This window comes from Thamnophis sirtalis, unplaced genomic scaffold (genome assembly GCF_051295495.1).
Source record: "Thamnophis sirtalis isolate CommonGarterSnake01/CBP01778 unplaced genomic scaffold, rThaSir2_p1.2 scaffold_8, whole genome shotgun sequence".
Lineage (NCBI taxonomy): Eukaryota > Metazoa > Chordata > Lepidosauria > Squamata > Natricidae > Thamnophis > Thamnophis sirtalis.
In genome coordinates this window covers 30,300,547-30,322,103 of record NW_028261388.1, presented here as the reverse complement: position 1 = coordinate 30,322,103, position 21,557 = coordinate 30,300,547, and the positions used below count along the sequence as shown (strand labels likewise).

Here is a 21,557-nt window from a genome sequence, read left to right as displayed (position 1 = left end):
ATGAACATTTAGATATAAGATTAAAAGAGAGCTTTAAAAGCACCATAGTGAACACTCAGGGCTGATTACAATAAAAGCATCATGGGGATATAGCAAGAAAAAGATGTTGCCAGGATTTATGCCAGTTAGATGCAATTAAAATTTTTCCTCTTAATCTGAAATTATCCTAGGACAGCCTGGCATGTGTAAAATCAAAGTTCTATTACACATTATTAGGAAGAAAGGTTATGTGAAGGCAGTGTGGGAAAAGACAGATGAAAGATTAGTAGTAGGAATCACTAATTTCCTGCCAGCGCAAGTAATCCTTGTTAGGGACATAATTTTGTGTCATGATCATGATGCTGAAACAAGAAGTTACATTATCTGCATCAGGTATTAGGATGCAAGTATCTAATGGCAAAATTAATGTCCCTTTGCTGATATCTTTTTGTTTATCTGATCTTAAGCTTGTTGAGCCAAACTTGCCAGTATTGTTTTTTCCCCACTTAAGGATAGTGCTTTAGCAAATCAATTAATAAGGGAGCCGCTCTGTGAATGAATATATATGCAGGCTCTGTCAGTTCCAAATGGATATGTGGACAATAACTGAAAGGCATTCAGTGCCCGAAAAACTTCTACAACGTTTGTAAATCTAAGGGGTTTGCAGATAATTTTACACTTAACCATGTCCTCCTTTCCTCAGGAGAACTTTGCCTGCTTTCCGCAACTCCCTTTCCGTTTGAATCTAACAACCTTCGCAGCGAATCTCTGATGGCCGGAATGCACGCATTCATAAGTTAACAAAACCAATTGTTTGTCCTGGAGCGAACGTAAGTGGGTCACTTTGCCTTCAGAACGTGGCAGCCAACAAAATTCGAACTACACTTCCCAGAGATCTTGGCGGCTCAGGGGCGGATAAAGCGTCTGCGAAGAGGCGCTTCCCGCTCTCCCGGCTGAGCTGCTCTTGGGGTGGGGGGTGGAAGCGACGCCGTGGAGTCGGGAGAAGGATGGGAGGTAAGTGGAATTGGGCCCTACCGAGCCCGATTGTTTCCCCGGTATTCCAAGGAAAGAATTTGTGAATGAAGCAGTTAGGGGACAGTGTAGAAGAGCATGGTTGGGTCCATTGCAGGGGATATGGTTGCCTTAAAATGGGACCCTGGAAGAGCTGCAATCTTATATTGTATTAGGGATCACTATTATCGCTAGATAGGACCCCATATTGCTTAGAGAGTTGTCACATATCTCTATGGAATCCGGGTAAATCTTGTGGGTTTCTCTCTAGTCATCTCAACCTGGCAATTGGTTTATTTATTTCAACCCTTAAAAGATTCCCTTGAATAGATGTTTTTAAATTTCCTATGCAGTTAATAGTTTCAAAATGCCATCCGGCACATATTTGCTGAGAACTTTCACCTCATCGCCTTCAGAAGTGTAAGGAGTGGGATTGCATTGTGGGAAAGCACAACACTGAGCACAACAATGGGTTTAGAAATGGGTGCATTTTGGTTGCTATTCTCTTCTGTACTCATCCCAAGGGGGGGGGAGGCTTGAAAAATACCATTGAAATGGGCGTGAGAATTTGTTTTTTTTAAAATTCAAATACGGGTGGTGAATTTCCACAAATAGCATGATTAATGAAAACAAACAAAAAGAAGTGATGGACTTTGTGTTCTTCCCTTTAAAAGTCCCGCCCCTAAGTTGCTATGATCAGAGTTGTCCATACAGGTCAAATGTCTTTCAATAACATATGGTCCCTCCTAATCAAATTCTTCTGTAGGTGAAACTAATCCCTTGATTCTTTTTGAGCCTTTCACATAACAAGAAGAAATTATTGATTTTTTTTGGGGGGGGGGAAGTATTCTAAATTGTTCCTTATATTCTTAAATTATGTATTTACTAATTGTATTTCCACTAAGAAATACAATTTCCACTAAGAGTGTTCATGTCTACATACACACCCTTAATGTGGCAGGGAATGGATATAAATATAAATGCAGGTTTGATTTGATTGTGATGAAAGATTGGGGAAAGATATAAAGAGAGACTAACAGTGAAGATGAATGGGCATGAAAGAAAAGGAAGGAAACGAAACAAACAAAAATAAAGGTAGCATGGTTGCAGGACAAGAAATGATGTGTCCTATATAAAACAATAGATTAATCTTCCAATTGAATAAATGGAAAGTGGATATAAAGGAAGATAATGTAGATCTCCTTGGAGCACAGTGAAAATAATATTAAATGCAAGAAGCATGTATTAATTTATGCCAAATAAAGTATAAAAGAAAGATGAAGAGAAACACTATGGATGAAAGAAATGCAGAGGAGAATGATTGCTGCAGAAATGAGAAAAGAAAAAATACATAGAACAAAATGATTGTTGCAGAAATTATAAAAGAATGATACTGTATAATGTATAGATAGGGAAATATATCAGAAAGGAATTTAGTTAAGATTTAAGAGGGAAAGAAAATGCAGATTGAGAGCGGGGAGTGAGTTAAAAAGGCTAAAGTGAATGCAATTAAAAATAAAAGATAGCAATAGCAATAGCAGTTAGACTTATATACCGCTTCATAGGGCTTTCAGCCCTCTCTAAGCGGTTTACAGAGTCAGCATATTGCCCCCAACAACAATCTGGGTCCTCATTTTACCCACCTCGGAAGGATGGAAGGCTGAGTCAACCCTGAGCCGGTGAGATTTGAACAGCTGAACTGCAGCTAACAGTCAGCTGAAGTACTGCACTCTAACCACTGCGCCACCTCGACTCATGAAATGCTTTGGGATAAAAAAATAGGAAGGAGTATTATGTATGTTTTCTGCCTGGAAGTATTTATAAAGTAATAAAGGCAGGATAAAAATCTAATTTAAAAAATCAAAGAATATTGGGAAGGGTATTGAAAAGGAAGTAAAAACTGATGTTCGAATTTTGCATAATAGTAAAACTACAATTGATGATTTAACTGGAGAAATGTTAAAATATTATTCCTCTCTTATCCCCCTCTAACATAAAAAGAAAATTGGATGGAATTAGTTTATTAAAAGTGCTTGGAAAAGTATTTGGCAAAATTCTCTTAGACAATAAGAGCATTTATTATATAATGTTTGATTTAGAAAAAGTATATGATAAAGTGAAACACATTTACTTTGTGGAATAGCTTCTTTAAATATAGAGTTGAAAATTAGTTGCTGAATGTAATAAAAGCAATACATGCTTCTTCCTTTATTACTATGAAACTAAAACATGCATGAGAATAAATGGCATGCTTAATAAATAGCTTAGTATTAAACATAGAGTAAGACAGGGTGTAGAATAACTCTGGTTGCTTAATGCATTTATGAATAATGTATATGGTGGGCTCATATTAGAATTGCATTGGTTGGAGATCTGAATGGGCATGTTTTTTTTTAACATAAATAACGTGTTATTGATTAAAAACCCAAAATATCTGCAGTGAATGATATGTGATAATGTGATGCAACAAAGAGAACACATTTGAGAGCAACTCAACATTAAATCTCAAGGAAGTTGTATTTGACAGGGAAAGTGGAATGTACAATTTCAAATTATATATACAATTCAAAGAGGCAGATCAAATAAATGCTTTTGTGTTTCTTGATAGGCTGCTTTCTAACAATGGGAAAATGGATGGAAGGATTTTAAAATGTAAAAATGCTGGTAGAAAGTGTTTGTGTTGTACATTCTCTGTTGTGAAGAATAAATGAATGAATGAATGCCAAAAGAAGTTAAAATAGCAGCTTAAGAATATGCCATTGTTCTTTTTTATATGGAAGAAAGACTTGCTTAAGTCAGGGGAAAACTAAGTTCAGTGAAGTGGTCATGGGATGCTATGTATATGTATATGTAGTAAAATAAGAACAGAGAGAGAATGAGAGGGTGCTGAATGAATTTATATTGAATGTAGAGGTTAGTTATTACTATGAAAGAAGTGTGTTGCTTGGTCATATTGAGAAAATGAGTCAGGACTAAATTTCAGAACAAATATAGGAAACAATAATAAATGTGTCAGTAAGAAGAGGAAGGCTGAGAAAGTTGTGGTTGGATGATACTGACAAAAATCGATAGGTGAGAAGGTCAAGGGAAAAGAACGTAACAGTATATGAAGCACTGTTTGTACTGTCTGGATGTGATGAAAGCAAGGATAATTTCCAAAGATAGAAAAGTAAGTATAGCGTTGGTATAAATACACAGGCACTATTTACCCTTTTTTCCCCCTTAGCTTATGCCTTTAACTTTTTGGAGTATTATTTCTTACACTCTTTCTTCACTCTTTATCATGCTACTTACCCAAAAAGGAAGGAGCACAATGGGTACTAAAAATGGACTGATTGGAAGTTTGGATTTGATATCATCATGAGAATATATTTGTTGATAGCTCTGCTAAATATCAGATAATGGTTTTAGTCCCTTTTTCTCTGAGATCTCAAACCACCACAATAAAAGGCATCATGCAGAATAGATTCAGTTTATGGTAAATGATTGGGGGGGGGGATTTTTTGAACTTAAATCACAGGAGTTAAACAGAGTTCAAACAGCTGAGGAATAGACTAAAAAGCACTAAGGTTACGGTATATATTTCAGATGTGCATACCTGGATATCTCGGGCTTGTTTTTGTATGTATGTATGTATGTATGTATGTATGTATGTATGTATGTATCTATCTATCTATCTATCTATCTATCTATCTATCTATCTATCTATCTATCTATCTAAATATATATATATATATATATACATACATACATACATACATACATACATACATACATACATACATACATACATATATAGCAATAGCAGTAGACTTATATACCGCTTCATAGGGCTTTCAGGTTTATAGAGAGTCAGCATATTGCCCCCAACAATCTGGGTCCTCATTTTACCCACCTCGGAAGGATGGAAGGCTGAGTCAACCCTGAGCCGGTGAGATTTGAACCGCTGAACTGCTGATCTAGCAGTAGCCTGCAGTGCTGCATTTAACCACAGCGCCACCTTGGCTCCTATATTGCAAACCATTTTGCAATGCATTCTTTTTTCACTATAAACCCTGCTCTCTGTACAGTTCTTTGCTCCTAATTAATATGTGAGTCAGTTCTGATTTATCAAGATATTTTAGAGACTACTGCGAGCCAGCCCTCAAACCTGAATAGACCAGTTTGGAGCCCTTCAGGCTTTTCAGCTGTATCTTTTGCCAATCTGGTGGAGAAGGATTCACTCTCAAATTAAGTTTTCATTTCTAATATTGTTGCTTAGCTAACACCTGGAAGTTTTCTGGATCATGTATTTTTTATCTTCTGTTTAATCGGGTCTGAGGAGATTGCTTAGAGACTGCCTAAATAAGTCCTTACAGTTTTCCACAAGATTTTTCAGAAATGGTTTATCATTGCCTTTCCTTGGGCTGTGAGAAATGACTGGCCCAGGTTTACCCAACTACTTTGTGCCTAAGGTGGGACTAGAACACACGGTTTCCCCATTTCGAACTTGATGCCTTTACCACTACACCAGACTATCTCTCTTGATCATGTATTAGTAGTACTGTATTTATTCAATTGGTAGTTGAACTCCCCCCCCCAAGATATTGACTTGAGATTGATGAGAAAAGCAGACATCACAACTACCGTTGCTTTCCTGTTGAATTATAATTTAAACTCTAAACAGGTCTTCTTCCAGTTTTCTGTTTCTATTTTCAATCTTTCTCCTCGTCTCATCTTATTTATTAAATATATGAATTTCAATTTCAGTTATTTAGGGTTTTTTTTTTGGTCCTGGCCTTTCCCGCGCCCCCCCTTTTTTGTTTTGTTTTGTTTTGTTTTTAGTGACTCTAGACCAGTCTCTCTCTCAGCCCAACCCATTTCACGGGGATGTTGGGAAATAGGAAGAGGAAGGAGTATTATATATGTTCACTTGAGTTGCTTATAAAGTAATAAAGGTGGAATAAAAATATAGGTACATACATAAATGAATAAATATTCCACTCCTTCCCCTAGCATCTATTGTGTAAGGTTTTCAGAATTATTCTTATGCAAAATTCTTGCTGTACCCATGGAGGAAGATAGTAACTCTGTTTTATTAGAATACTACCTACTATACCTTGTTGCTTCTTCTCTACTTCTCTCCTTTTGATCTTTGAATAACTGTCTTTTTTGGACTATTATAACTTCATGTAATGTAAAATGTGAAAGTTACTTTGAAGATCATCTAAAAGAGGGTAACTGGAAATATCTGAATGAATATATATATGTTTTTTTTTCATTTTCATAACATATAACCACATATATACTATTACATAGCCAACATCGTATTGTATTATTAAATGTTTACATCAATTCATCTTGCCATCAACTCCCAAAAACAATTATTGGCTCTTCTGCTCTCCATACACCATATTTGTACCTTATCCATCACTTTCTTCTCCCTCTCTCCTCCACTTCCCTGCCTCCTTTCTTCCCTCTATCGCCCTTCTCTTCTCTACTTCCCCTTCCTCTCCTCCTCTCTCCATTTTCCACTCCTTCTTTCTCTCCCCCCACCCCGCCCTCTCTCCTATCCCTCTCTTCTTCCCTTACCTCTCCCCTCTACTTCACACTCTTGATCTCAATTCTTGGTGTATTTCAGCTTCTGAGCGAGCTCCATTTTATGTTGATGGTATTTATAATTCCTATTCAATATACATATTTGATTTTAACATATATCTTTTATATCTTTTGACTATATTTTTTTCTCTTTTTTAAAAAAAGATCTGAATATATTTACTAGCACTCATGCATTAAAGTTAATTTGTTGATGCAGACTTTTCTCCCCTCCCCTTTTATTGACAGTAACTGAGATACCATGATGGATAACCGTTTTGCCACCGCTCTGGTAATTGCCTGTGTGCTCAGCCTTATCTCTACCATCTATTTGGCAGCCTCAATTGGCACAGATTTTTGGTTTGAGTATCGTAACCCATCACCTCCTGAAAATAATAGTGAAAGTAAAGCCACTTGGGATGAACTTTTTGGTGAAAATGCAGATGAAAACTCTTACACAGAAGCCCTTTTTCGATGGAATGGCACCATTGGGCTGTGGCGGAGATGCATCACGATGTCTGAAAACTCTCATTGGTACAATTCACCAGGTAAGCTTACACTAAAGAGGTTCTGCAATGTATCTTCTGTATGCTGCAGGGTATGTTTTGCCCATTAAGGTATTTCTTCTTCTAAGTGTATTTCTTCTTCTACTTTAAAAAAAAAACGGGTACGATATGGGGAACTAGAAATGTTTTAACAATCTCATTTCCTGCTCAACATTTCATCATATACAATTTTTAGGGAAAAGAGTTTAATAAATGCAACTGGCAACTGCTTTTTTGGGGTAGGGGTGGGCTAACATTGGAAGACCAAAAAAAAAACAACAGGTATAGATATAGGATACACAAAATATTAGGGTTAATTCACAATTTATGATCATTTGTTTAGTAATGGTCCTTAATTACAATGGCCTCAGAAAGGGTGCTTTATAGTCTTTAAAGTATTTTCAGCCATTGCAGAACTTTGCATCACTGCCCTGAGGTCATGTGATTATGATCTGAGTGCTTGGCAACCTGTTCATACTTGCAACCCCACATTATGTGATTGCCATTTGTAATCTTCTCTGCTGACGTCCCCAGAAAATCAATGGGGAAGTGCGGCAAGGAAGGTTGCAAGCCGCTGGCTGCTGCCAGGAAGACTCCCGTGCTGCATGGAACTGAAGGTCTGTGGGAGGCAGCACTGTACATTCTCAAAGAACTGCTTCTTGGAAGGATTCAGCCCCATGTAGAGCTAAATAATATTCTAATTCTAAATAATACTCTAATTATTTAGAAAACGGTGATCTATGCCAAAGTGAAATGCGTGTTACAACAAAAACCTGACTTGAAATTTTAAAAATGGAACAAGAATATAATTAAACAAATTATATTTTGTTAAATATTTAATAAAAAGATTTGAAAGTTAAATTGGACTCATTGAAAGCTTATATTAAACATGCTGTAACATCTAAGCTGAAACCAAAGGATAAACACTAATGATAAGAATGCAGCATATCAAACATTATCTTCAAATAAAAACATTCAAATTACAGAGACAAAAATGGTGACCAAATTGCAAATAGCAAAAATAAAATTGCATAAAAATAAGTCAAATTATTCCAAAGGAATACCAGTAGATTTGGGGGAGATTAATTAGAGAGAAAAATTGATAGATACCGTATTTTTCAGAGTATGACACACCTTTTTTCCTCCCTAAAAGAGGGTGAAAATTAGGGTGCGTCTTATACACTGAATGTAGCCCCACCCAGCCACTGGATTCAACCGTTTGGCCTCTGCCTCACAGCAATTTACCTCCTTGTAGCAAAAGGGGGCTTGCTGAGGCTTTAATAGGCTATAGCAATCCCTGCAGTCTGAAACAGCTGATGATCGGGTGAAACTGAAAGTGAAACTTGCTGTTTGCTCCACCAGGCAAATTGCTGGGAGGCAGAGGCAGATTTTTTTTTTCTTGTGCTAGTCAGGCTGTTTCCTGCAAGGAGGTAAGTCAATAACTATAAATGCCTATAGAATGTTCAAATTATTAGACTTGCTTTTTAAGGACTGCTTTATTATTATTTTAGACAGCTTAACAAAATGAAGCAGCTTTTTAAAATAAATGCTTGATCTGAAGAGACCCAGTGCTATTGTATCTTTTTTTAAATAGCAGAGAATAACTATAGTTCCAGAAAGCACATCAATTTTAACAGCATCTGTACAAGTATAATCTGAAATGTAACACTACAAACAGTGTATATTGTCTGTATTGCTTGCTGTTTGTTGCAAGGAGGCAAATTGCTGAGAGGCAGATATTTTTCCCTTGTTTTCCTCCCCAAAAGCTAGATGCGTCTTATACTTTGGAGCGTCTTATACTCTGAAAAATATGGTAGTTTGGAGAAGAGAATTTTGGAGACAACACGTATTACAAAATGTAGAGATCAGCAAAAAGCAAACAAATTAAACAAATGAGTCCAAAACTTACTCTTATTTACTGATTTATTAAGGAAAATGACCTAAAGATAATATTTTTGTGGGCCAAAAGTATGAACTTCTAGGATTATTAATTTCTTTGAAGGGGAAATTAGAATCAGGTGCTTCAATCAGTGGGATAATAATCAAGTGTGAGTGTTGGAGAGTTTGCTTTATTTAAGGAGTAGAATTCTGGATAATCAGTACCAAAGTCACAACACAGGTATATGGAAGTGTATCATGGCTTGAACAAATAAGATTTCTGATGGCCTCCAAAAATAATTGTTGATGCTACATCATAAAATAATCTTCCTTTTCCTATTTTCCCCACAACCAACTTGTGAGGTGGGTTGGGCTGAGTGAGAGTGACTGGCCCAAAGTCACCCACCTGGCTTTCTAGCCTAGTGCCTTAACCAATAGACCAAACTGGCGCTCTCAAGAGAGATAAAATTAGATCTCAAGAACTGGTATTAAAACCTCTAGAGTCTATGTTAATGGAAGATAGAGAATCAATATATAGCATCCCTATCAATAGCTGTTCACCAATGCCTTTTTATGAAGTTCATTCAAAATACTACTTAAATTCCTGAAGGGACAGTTTCCCTGAAGGTGGGAATTTGAACCAGTTCAAACGATGGACATTGCTATATTGCTCCTTTGTCTGATCTGCAGTCAGCTAATTAGCTGAATTCTGTTGGCTCTTCCAAACTATGAAACTATGAAGGAAGGTCCTAGGAAGGGAAATTTTATGATGGCAAGTGCTGGTAGAAGTACCTTGAATAATATATGGTCTTTCATGAATAACATCAAGAAGCAAACATGGCTTTAGATAAGGGTATGCTACTGCCTACTTTGTTATAAGGAGGTGAAAGCAGAATAAATATAAAAATAAGTTGAATTCATTGAGAATGGAACACTTAGGTGTATAGGGCAAAATAAGTAGAATGAAGAATGAATGGGTGTTTAATAAATATAGAGTGAGGGCAAAATTGAGGGAAGTATGAAAGACATACTTTGAAATGGGTTATTATATAATAGAATGAATGAGGGCTGAATCATAAAACTTATATTAGAAGAGTGAATGAGTCAGAGGAAGGAAAGACTGAAAAAATGTGGTTCGATAGAATTGAGGACAACCTCAGAAAGAGTAAGGCCAGATGTTTAAAGAACAAAAAACAATTTAAGAATGAACTGACCTTGTGAAAGCAAAGATTGGTTTTCACAATAGAAGTATTTGCAGAGATATAGTGGATAGTTTTGATGTAAACTATTTTTAGCTGTATCCTTTTTTCTTGCCTTTTTGTGGTTTAATATATTTCACTCTTTTTCTGTATTTTGTGTAATAGAAATATTTACATTAGGGGAATAATATAAATAAAATAATGTTGCTTTTATGATTTTTTAAAATACAAATCAGCCTTTCAACAATGCTTACTCCATCCTTCATAATAGAAATAACATTGACATTTGAGGAAAAAGTTATGTTTGCATAGCAGGTAGGGATAAAAAGGAAAAAGTATTATGTATAAGGACTGATATATGGTAATCCTATGTTTTCTTCGATATCTAACTTATTAAAAAAAATCCTCCTGAATATGCCTAAAATTGTGCAGCATCAGATTTCAGAGATGAGATAATCCCAGGACAATTAGGGAATTTTCTGATAGTTGTGGGGACTTCATTGCAAATTCACTTTTTTATTTGTTAGTTTTATTCAGAGGAGATGATGATGATGATGTATGTAGCGCTTCTTTCTTCCATTTTTCCCCACTACAACCATTCTATGTAATAGGTTGAGTTGTGGGAGAAGGAATGACCCAAAGGTACCCAATGAGTTTCCATGGCACAAAGTCTCCTGGATTCCAATCCAACTCTTTAACTACCATGCCAAAGAGGCTCTCGTTGAATCACGATCTGATTATTTTATTTCTTATCAAAATAGATGATACTGATAGGAGGTAAACCAACTTGCTTAATTAATCATAGAGTCTTGAAGTTATCTTAACTACGGTGTACTCAAATAATCAGCTTTCATATTTTACAATACTGCATACTTTTTATTGAGGTAATTTTTTTCATGTTTTTTTGACAAAGGAGAATTAAGTTATTTTTGTTACATATGCAAAAAAAATTTAGTATAAAATTTGTCTTGGCTAAATCATTATAAGAAACTTAATTCATTGGTGTGGCCAGTAAGTAACTGAATCTTTATCTATGTCTTCTTGTTCATAGTCTGGAAAAGAAAGACAAGCTCTCTTACTTTTTCGGTTATCAGTGAATTAAAAATTCTCTTTGCATCTGTAGAAGTAGCTACTGTTATTAAAAGCTGGATTATTACTCCATTAGTCTCTGAAGCCAAATGATTAAATGTCTCCTACGAGCTCACTAGTGTAGCTTACTCTAAAACCTGATCAAGGTCACCTTTAATCCTGAAATTCATTAAAGTGTGTTGTTACAGAAGATGATTGCAGAGTATCCATACCATAGTCAACTTCTCTTCTCAGTAGTTAAGGATTGACCCTGGAGGAATAATTGAAAGTATTGGCAAGAAGACAATCTTGTTTGTTTTTAATGCCCATAATTTAACTCTGTAATTACATTTTTCTTTTCAAGGTTTCAATCAATTTCTACCAAACCTCAACACCACCAGCAATAAAACAGGTATTTTTCAGTACTTTGTTCAAATCAGTGGAAACGAGGACGGTCCACATAAATTCATTGTTCATTTAGTCCTGTGGTGAGAAACTCATCTAAGACCGTTCTGTTTCTTCATGATTTCAGATTAGGGCAATTCTTGAAACAGTGTTCAAAACATTCTATAGAGTTCTATCTGGCATCTTAACGAATAATTAAGTTAGTTCCTCCTGCTTCCTTCTCATTATTGCAGAATTATTTTGGAGATTCACAAAATAAGTCTTTATTTCTGGGCACTGAAATCTCTTTCAGCATTAAATAAGCATTATATCCATATCTTTTTAGTTTTAAAGTTTCTTCACTTTCTTCTTACCTTTTATAAATAAATTTGTTGCATTATTTGTAATGAGGCTGTCTACTTGAATTTGAAATTGTTTTCAGTTGTAGTGCTGCTACATCTCAGTATTCAAATAATATATGCAATTCTGAGATGTAATTTATCTAAGAAAGGAAAATAATCCATTCTTCTCTTGACACACAAACTGGATCGTGTGGATTTTATTCCATCTATCACTGTTAGATTATTGGTATACTTTTCTAAATAAATAGATCAATGTATTTAGTTAAATTCATGTTGTTAATTTAGTATTACTCACAGTGTGCATCATTACAAAGCTGTAAAAGGAATAGACACTTTCTTTGAAGTTCAGTTTCAGGTGTCTGATAAGTTAAGAAGCCAATAAAAAGCTGTGTCCAGGTTAAACAAACAGTTGTGGAAATGAAAAAGTTAGTCCTATGAGCTTTATCTAATTTGAAGATCCTGTATATTCAGGCAAGTATTTTCAAAGGGAAAGAAATTCTTGTGCTATTTTGTTTAGACAATCAAGTCTTGAATTCTTTGTCAAAATATTTTTCTTTCATATTCATGGCTTGTGACAAATACTCTAGAGTAGAATCTTGTATATTGTTGTTGCCATAATAGATTCCCTCTTTTAATCCTTCATGCTTGATAGGTATATTTAACACAAGAAATGTATTTTTGGGGACAGTAAAGTATATTTGTCTGATTCTTGTTTCATTTCTTCTGCATTTCATATCCTGAGACTTCTTCCTTATTCATATCTACTTTACCTGTCTACTGTTCTTTCACGGATTTCTTTTCTCTTTTGCAACTTTTAAAACAAGAAAGCAGATAAATGACTGTTATGTACATTTGTACCTCCTGTCCAGCTGATTATGAGCCTCCACCCCACATATTGTTATAAAATATAAATATAGAATAAAATGAAGTTAAGATAATTCCTTGTGATACATTGGAGCTAGATTCATTTTCTCAAAAATAGTTTAGAAAAATTCTAAATTCTTATTTTAAAAATCATGTATGTTTAAAAATTGATTTTCTTTTTAAATCCAGTTTCTGAATAGATTAGCTTAAAAATGTGTTTTAAGGGCCAACAAAATCTTGGAATGCCAAATGAAAATCCAGGAGTTTACAAGAAAAGTTATATCTATTTTCAGAAAAACAAATTTTGCATGGCATTAAAACTAATCAAAGATATATTATTTTGAAAGCCATCAAATATGTTTTCTCTTTTTAAAACGATGACACCTAAAGCTAAATTATATTTAAATCACTGATTAGTTCTAGAAATCCTTTCTGGCTTGGGGAGCACAAAAGAAATGTTCAGATTTACCGTATTTCTTGGAGTATAAGACACACCTTTTTCCCTCAAAAAGAGGCTGAAAATCTGGGTGCGTCTTATACATAGAATACAGCATTTTTTTGCCTCCTGAAATTCCACCCCCTTCACCAAGATGACCGTGCATAGCCTTATGGAGGCTTTCAGAGAGCTCCTGGGGACTGGGGAGGGCAGAAATGAGCAAAAAAACGGGCCATTTTTTGCCACCCGCAGCAGCACTCCATGCAAATTTTTTGAAAAAAAGGGCCCGTTTTGTAAAAACCCCAATTCTATTCATGCCTTTTTTTTTCTTTTTTTTTTTTTGAAGAAAAAAAACGGGCTCGTTTTCACGAGAAACGGACCATTTTTAGGATGTTTGCAGAGTGCAAAAACTTTTTTTTCCTTTTGGAAATCTCTTTAACTGATTAATTAGAATTACATTGATCAAGTGCTATGCCAGCAGAAACAGTCTTAGATGCTGCAGATTGTCAGAGATTACCTTCTCCAGCTCATGGATAAATACACCTGGAAACATCTACCTACCTACCTACTCTCTCTCTCTCTCTCTCCCCCTACCTACTGTATTTCTCCCTCCCTCCCTTCCTCCCTCTACCTACTTACTCTCTCTCTCCCTACCTATCTACTGTATTTCTCTCTTATCTCTTTCTATTTCTCTGTATCCCTCTACCTACCTACCTACTTTCTCTCCATATATACCTACTGTATTTTTCTCTCTCCCTCTATCTCCCTACCTACCTACTCACTCTCTCCCTACCTATCTACTGCATTTCTCTCTCTATCTCTTTCTATTTTTCTCTCTATCCCTCTACCTACCTAAAACACTCACTCTCTCTCCCTCCCTACCAACTGTATCTTTCTATCTCTCTCTATTTCTCTATTTCTCTATCCCTTTATCTACCTGCCTAACTACTCTCTCTCTCCCTACCTACCTACTGTATTTCTCTCTCTCCCTATCTATCCCTCTATCTACCTACCTACTTTTTTTTAATTTGCCCCTTCAAAATCTTGGTGCGTCTTATACTCCAAAAAATACGGTATATCAGTTAATGGAAATAAATTTTAAACATTTTTTTTTCAAATCATCTGGTTTGGGTAAACACTTGTATCTTAAAATTCCAGAAGAGTATTCTTGTTTCTTTGATTAGCATAATGAAAATCTTGCAACATTCTAAAGTAGGAGTGAAATACATTTGTAACTCTAGGGCCATGCAAAACTTTTAATTAATTTCAAGTGGCTTCTGGTATGATTTCTAAACTTGTTTCAAGTAATCAGTTGAGATCCTTCCTAAGATTCATCAACCCCTGGCAATTTCCTGGATTGGGGAAAACAAAAGGATGTTAGAAAAAGAATAAAAATCAAATGCACAAAGAATGAAAAGAGGATACGAAACACAGAGACTGAGCGGCTCTGGCCCAACTAGTTTTCTTCAGCATTACTCACCAATTGGCATCTGTCTGGAACGTATAATTTTTGAGGAGTTTAGGCCTCAAAATTAAAATATTGTCCATCCCTACCATAAAAGCCATTTCAGAAAAATCTGTTTATCCTTATGCCACCTCAAGATAATTTAAAGTAGGAACAAAGCTCCTTATCTATCTACTTATTTATTTATATGTATAAAAGGCAGATGATCAAACAAAAACCACAGCCTAATAAGAAATATCTATTTCATTCTGAAAGGTGAGATGGTCACAAAGTGTATCAGTTTTTCTCTTTCGGATCAATTCATGGAAAAATACAACGTTCCTGGGAATCATAATAGTGGCATGGATCCGAACCGCACCTGTGAGTATTTTTAGTTCTATTTGTTGGAAACAAATAGCTTCAATGTTTTTCTCTTGCAAAGGCAAATGGCAAGTAAGGCTTCCACCAATGAATATATGTAGAATTTCATAGTCTGATATTTTCTAAAATGGGCAAAATGCAGGAAGAAGACTAAATCTCATAATCTTTTAGCAATCTCACTTACGATTTCAATTTTAGTCACATAAGAATGATAAAGATATAGAATGTCTAAAATCCCATAAGATTTTAATATCTTTTTCTATACAATCTAGGCTTATTTTTATATTTCAGAATATATATAAATAAGTAAAAATAAGAATATGAATATATATATATATGTTTTCTGAGGTTTTCGCGGGTGTTAGTATGTAGGTCTCTAGTTGTTTGGGTTTTCTCCCGCGTAGAATTGGAGATGTCTTGGCGACGTTTCGACGAAGTCTCATTCGTCATCTTCAGGCTGCTTCAGTATGTATATATATATATATATATAGAAATATATAGAAATATATATATATTTATATATATAAAAGAATATATATATATTCTTTTTAATGGTATCTGAAGAGGTTGCAGGTGTTATGTAATAGATAATAGTTTTGTAGTTTTGTAGTTGGTTAAGAATTTCAAAAATAATGTCACTTTATTTAATATTTTAGTGCAAAACAAGGCTAGAGTTTTGAAACTTGTCAAGAAAATGACACTTTGTACTAGCAGTTCTGATAAGAGGAAGTAGAAAGTACCTTGCACTGATAGCTTGCTGGTCTAGCTTCCCTGTCCTTTGTGAAAGAGATGGGTGAAAGGGTGTTCCAAATAACTCTGTAAGTGCTTCAGGGTTCAAGATTTAGGGTGGGGCTAAATGGACACGAAGAATAGCTTGGAAGACCAAAAATCCTCTCTCGCTGTGTTATATCAGTGGCATAACCTAATGAATCTCATTTGTCCATTTCTTTTAGATCTTTGGCGTTTGCAGTTTCTCCTGCCTTTTGTCAGTTTAGGACTCATGTGCTTTGGAGCCCTTATTGGCGTCTGTGCTTGTGCTTGCCACAGTCTCTATCCTGCCATTGCCACTGGAGTTCTCCACTTCCTAGCTGGTGAGTCTGCTTAAAACATGGATGCCTTAATAATACAAGGCAAGAGTTTCTTGGTCTGATCTAACTGTTGTTTGATGATTTTTCACCAGGTTTGTGCACACTGGGTTCAGTTGGCTGCTATGTAGCTGGAATTGAGCTGCTCCATAAGAAACTACCTCCTCCTCCTGTTCAAGGCCAATTTGGCTGGTCCTTCTGTCTGGCTTGTGTGTCAGCACCTCTGCAGTTCATGGCCGCTGCCCTTTTCATCTGGGCTGCACGCACAAACAGGAAAGAATTCACACTTTTGAAAGCATACAGAGTGGCATAATAAGATCCTCATTTTTCCTCGGTCTCTTATTTTCATAACTTTTTTTAAAAACTTCCTTGCTGTTTTTATTAGTTATTTATCTGTTTCAGAGGATGCATGCTTCTAATTACATTTAATGAAATGGCTTGGAATTAAAGAGATTGGGAGGACCAATTATGAGGAATTGCTTTTTCTTGCCAGAGATCTATATGATTTTGACACATTTTTAAAATACATCTGATGTAATTATCTTTTCACGACTAAACTTTTATCTGCAAAGCAAACTAATAGGATCCTTAAGGGAATGAAAGGTCTTGATGAAACTAACATGGGCAGAATGTCTATTGGATAAGCTAAGACCACATTTTTCACAGTGGTAAATACACAGCTTCCTTAAAGATTGTGACATCGTTTTGTTCCCATCTTCAGACCTATTATGTTTTTTCCATCTATTCTGTCCAGATTGTTATAAAATGGTTGACAACTGTGGAATGTTGAAGTATTGTGAAATGATTATCAAGATTATATGTACATTTCTCTCACTCTTGTAATAGAAGCATCCATAACAAATTTTACTTTCTAATTTGACAAATATATCTGTATATAAATCTGACTTTTTAAATATTTTATTTATGCAATACTACATTTTGTAGAATTATTATTCATGTCATCTAAATGAACAATTTTGTTTTAAGAAAATAAACCTGAGCTAAGACTCATTAATTTTTCTGGAGTTGTATGTGACTAATGATAGGAGAAAATACATGTGATATAAGATTTCATTTTAATGCACTTATTAAAATATTGACACCCATCCTTTCCCTTTTCAAATCATATGATAAACATAGGGTGAAAATGAAGAGTGCATTGGTTTTGCTTCAAATGATAAAACCAAGATAACAAAAAGATACACATTGAGTAAGAAAATTTAGGCAACGCTACCAAGTTTTTCAATAGTTGTACCAGAATCCTTACAAATCAATAGCTACATTTAGGATGTATCTTGCAAAGACTGTGTCCAGCCTTACAACTTGAAATTAAAATATATTTTTCTTATTTTATACAGAGGACATTAAACGTATATGTATGTGCAATAAAACTTTTTTTAAAGTACAATGTGGGAGAAAGGAGAGGTGGAATTAGCCTTCTCGCTGAAGAATTAAAAAATGTTAAGTGATATGTTTCAAATATATTTTCACAGACATCTTTAATAAAGCAGTTAGTTTTGCATGCATTCTGAGAGCAAAGAGAAAGCTATTGAAATTTTCTGGGAAAATTTGATATAGTAGAGAAGTGTCTGGTTCTCATAATTAATGGCAACTCCATTTAGCAGTTTAGAGAAAAAGCAAGATGATTGAAAAATGAGTTTGAATTGAATTTATGGTAAATAGCATTACATCAGCCTCTTATTTTTATTAATTGAAACCTACTGTTTGTTTTTAATTGTCAGAGGTTTATCCTACTTTACTTCAAAATAGTTGAGATTAATAATTTGCATACTTTAAACTCCTCTAGCCTGAGGCACAAAACCTAAATGTTTTAAACATGAGAGCATGTGTTGAATAAATATTGCTTTGCTGTGTTCTAGAACAGGTTTACATTCATTTGAATATAGTGAATTTAGGCAGAACAGGAATGGGCAGTTTGTTAAAAAAGAAGACAACAGCTTGGAATACTATATTGGAAATCCTTTGATACTGAATATTTTCTATCCAAATTGAGAAATATATTTTTTCTTCTGAACTATAGAAAATAAGACTGTGCATTCTTTGATTGGAAAGTCTTCTTCAGCAGTCAAAAATTAAATCATAACGTTGCTTAAAACACCCTGATGAATACTCATTTCAGGATTTCATTTCACAAACCATAAACAGCATTTTCTCACAGACACTTCCTGCCAATTGAAGTGAAAGAACAAATCTAAAGAACTACAGAAAAGATGTTGAGACTTTGGAAAAAAATTCAGAGAAGAGCAGCTAAAATGAACAAAGGCCTGGAGACTAAAACATATGAAGAATAGCTGCAGGATTTGGGTTTAGCTAGATCAGTGGTTCCCAACGTGGGGCAATTTGATTTTTAATGCGGGCAATTTGTTGGCAGTTTATAATATTGGCGGCATTACTTGTTATTCAACCCTTATAAAGTTTTTGTGTAACATTTCTTTTTTCTGCTTTTTCAAGTTTATAGGTTTTTCTTAACACTGGAACATACTTCTGCCTAGAAATGTATAACTAAACCTGACTTAGACTTTAAGTTGACTAACATGCTATCAATTTCAAACACATGTGAGTGCATGCTTGTTTATTTGCTTAAGCTATATTTTGAGGGACCCTTAATTGTTAAAATATTCTAAACTCAGGAATTTATTCTAAGGGAAATTGGGGATAGTCAAAAAAGTAAAAATGTGGGTTTATTTGCATGATTTTGGTTACCATCATGAGTTTTTCACACTTCCCTCCCAGGGATCTTTGATTAAAACTGATTTTACATTTTTTTTAAACGTGACTGCATGCTTGTTTAATGTAAAAAAATTACATTTTTGTAAAAATATTATGCTGTGGGATCATTTATATTCCACTGTTAAGATATTCCTTCTTTATTGATTATGTGACATGGAGTTATTATTATTTCTTACTGACTACAGAGATAGATTTTCTTCATGATGATCTGTCCCTAACTTGGGACTGATGTCATGGTTTTCTTTTTGCCAAGAAAGCCACATGGAATCCTTGATGGATTACCTTAAATTATCCAGAGAGCCAGATCTTTCTTTTGCCCCTCTAGTAATTAACACATCTGTAAGTTGAATTTTTAATGTGAAATAATTATTTTTGAAGCAGAATTAAAAATAGGATATGCTTTTGTAATCTAAAAAATTCCATGCCAATTCCCACAAAGAAGAGTTGTTCATTTAAGAATTCCATAACATGTAAAGGAGTTTTGCGAGGGGTGAATTGGTCAAATATTTAAATGAGTTTAAAGCATTAATTGGAACACTTGAGTACACAGAAAATATGTGTACAATGTTGGAAAACAAAAAAAAACAATTTTAATTTTAGAAAGGTGAAATGGGTGGAGTTGCCTTGAAATAAAACTGAAACATTGCTAATGAAGCTCTGTTGGGTGGGTTGCTCAATAATCTACTTACAAAAGAGTGTTTGTGGTATTGTAGTACACTCTATGGTATTGGGAATTGCTGGCATTTTCGGTAGCAGAGGTAGTGCACTTTTAATAGACTTACTTTATCTTGAGTAACTGCCTCCGTTGTGTTGATTGGAGTTAGTTGCATTTAGTAAGTTTGTTAATATTAGTAGATACACCCTATTGCCATTTATGAAACACATTAATTGACACTTAAGTTCCCTCACTTCCATCAGACATACTGTATGTCTGATTCTATATATGTCAGATGATGTGTTAGATTTCTTTCCCAGATTAGTGAAAGCCACCTTAAAGTACAATTAACATGCTGATATTCTCTATGTTTTCTTCTCAAATCTGCTTTTGTTTTCTTGTTTTCTCATCTGTACAAATAAAATTTCCCCTAAATGTGGATAGGAAAACTAAAGTATATCAGGAAGGGGAGGAATAAGGAAAAGTAGAGTTATATATAGCATGTAGGAAAAGCCAAATTGTTCTAAAATTATACAATTCAAAAATTTCAAGTTTTTAAATTAAACTTGTAATTTTTAAATGATAAAACATTAGACTACATTGCATTCAGCCACTCCTCACACTTCACAAATTTAGTTTTGCAACTTATCCATGCACCCCTCTAGCAGTTCCTCTGGAACACTCCTAGTTAGTAAGTTGCTTAAATCAAACTGAAGAATTTTTTATTCTGAAGAATTGAACGACTGATGAGATACCTGTGTGAGAAATGAGATAGAAGAGGGGTCCTTAGTGCTCTCCAAGCTTGGTTGTTTTGTTGCAGACGTTTCATTACCCAAATCTGGTAACATCATCAGCAGTGTAGGGAGTGGGGTTTGCCCTCAGTTATATTCTAGTGCAGTGATGGCTAACCTTTTTGTTGTCGTGTGCTGAAAGCGTGCATGCATGAGACTGCACATGTGTGCCTGCACCCACAATGCAATATGCATGTGACCCCCCCCCGCATGCCCCACCCTCATGCATGTGTGTGTGACCCCCGTGCATGCCCATGCAACCCTCCACACTCCCCTGCCCCCCTTCCCCATTTTTGGGCCAGGTCTGCACCAACCTGGAAGCCAAAACAGTGCAGGGACATGATGTGAGGCTCCCCTGCACCCGGTTTTAGGCCTAGAAGGCCTCCTGCATCAATCTGGAAGCCATAACTGTGCAGGGGTGCTGCACAAAGCCTCAAAATGCAATGTGAGCGCCCCCCATGCATGCACCCAACCCCCACACATGCAATAGCAATTGCAGTTAGACTTATATACCGCTTCATAGGGCTTTCAGCCCTCTCTAAACGGTTTACAGAGTCAGCATATTGTCCCCAACAATCCGGGTCCTCATTTTACCCATCTCGGAAGGGTGGAAGTCTGAGTCAACCTTGAGCCGGTGAGATTTAAACAGCCAAACTGCAGAACTGCAGTCAGCTGAAGTAGCCTGCAGTGCTGCATTTAACCACTGCGCCACCTGGGGGGCATGTGGGGATCGCACACGTGTCCCCCACATGCCCCCTGCCAACACATGCACAGCAGAGACCTGTGGACCAGGTGGCTGGCGGAAGCCTGGCAGGAGGCATGCATGTATGTGCAGTGGAGCTGCACACATGCGCACACGTATCCCCCATATGCTCCCCCAACACATGCGCAGCAGACACCTGTAGACCAGGTGGCCAACTAGGTAGCCAGCAGGAGGCGTGCATGCATGTGCAATGGAGCTGCGCAATGCTCATATGCATCCCCCATATGCCCCCTCAACACACATGCACAGCAGAGACCTGTAGTCCAGGTGGCTGACTAGGTAGCCGGCGGGAGGCATGCATGTATGTGCAGTGGAGCTAGGCTGGGGCAACAGGTGGTGTGCCTGCAGAGAGGTGCTCTGCGTGCCACCTGTGGCACATGTGCCATA

The 21,557-nt window shown here is 35.9% G+C and overlaps 1 protein-coding gene across 2 annotated transcripts; it reads left to right on the top strand.

Moving 5' to 3' along the window:
• Positions 1–876: 876 nt before the first annotated feature.
• CLDND1 (claudin domain containing 1) lies at positions 877–17,316 on the top strand. 2 transcript variants are annotated; one of them, XM_014067890.2, is made up of 6 exons: positions 877–993; positions 6,814–7,112; positions 11,619–11,666; positions 15,021–15,125; positions 16,079–16,216; positions 16,306–17,316. In XM_014067890.2, exons 2-6 carry the CDS (start codon positions 6,827–6,829, stop codon positions 16,521–16,523), a joined length of 795 nt encoding a protein of 264 aa, XP_013923365.1. In that variant the 5' UTR covers positions 877–993; positions 6,814–6,826; the 3' UTR covers positions 16,524–17,316. The 2 variants fall into 2 exon arrangements, with proteins under 2 accessions (XP_013923365.1, XP_013923366.1); XM_014067891.2 differs by lacking the exon at positions 11,619–11,666.
• Positions 17,317–21,557: the final 4,241 nt, after the last annotated feature.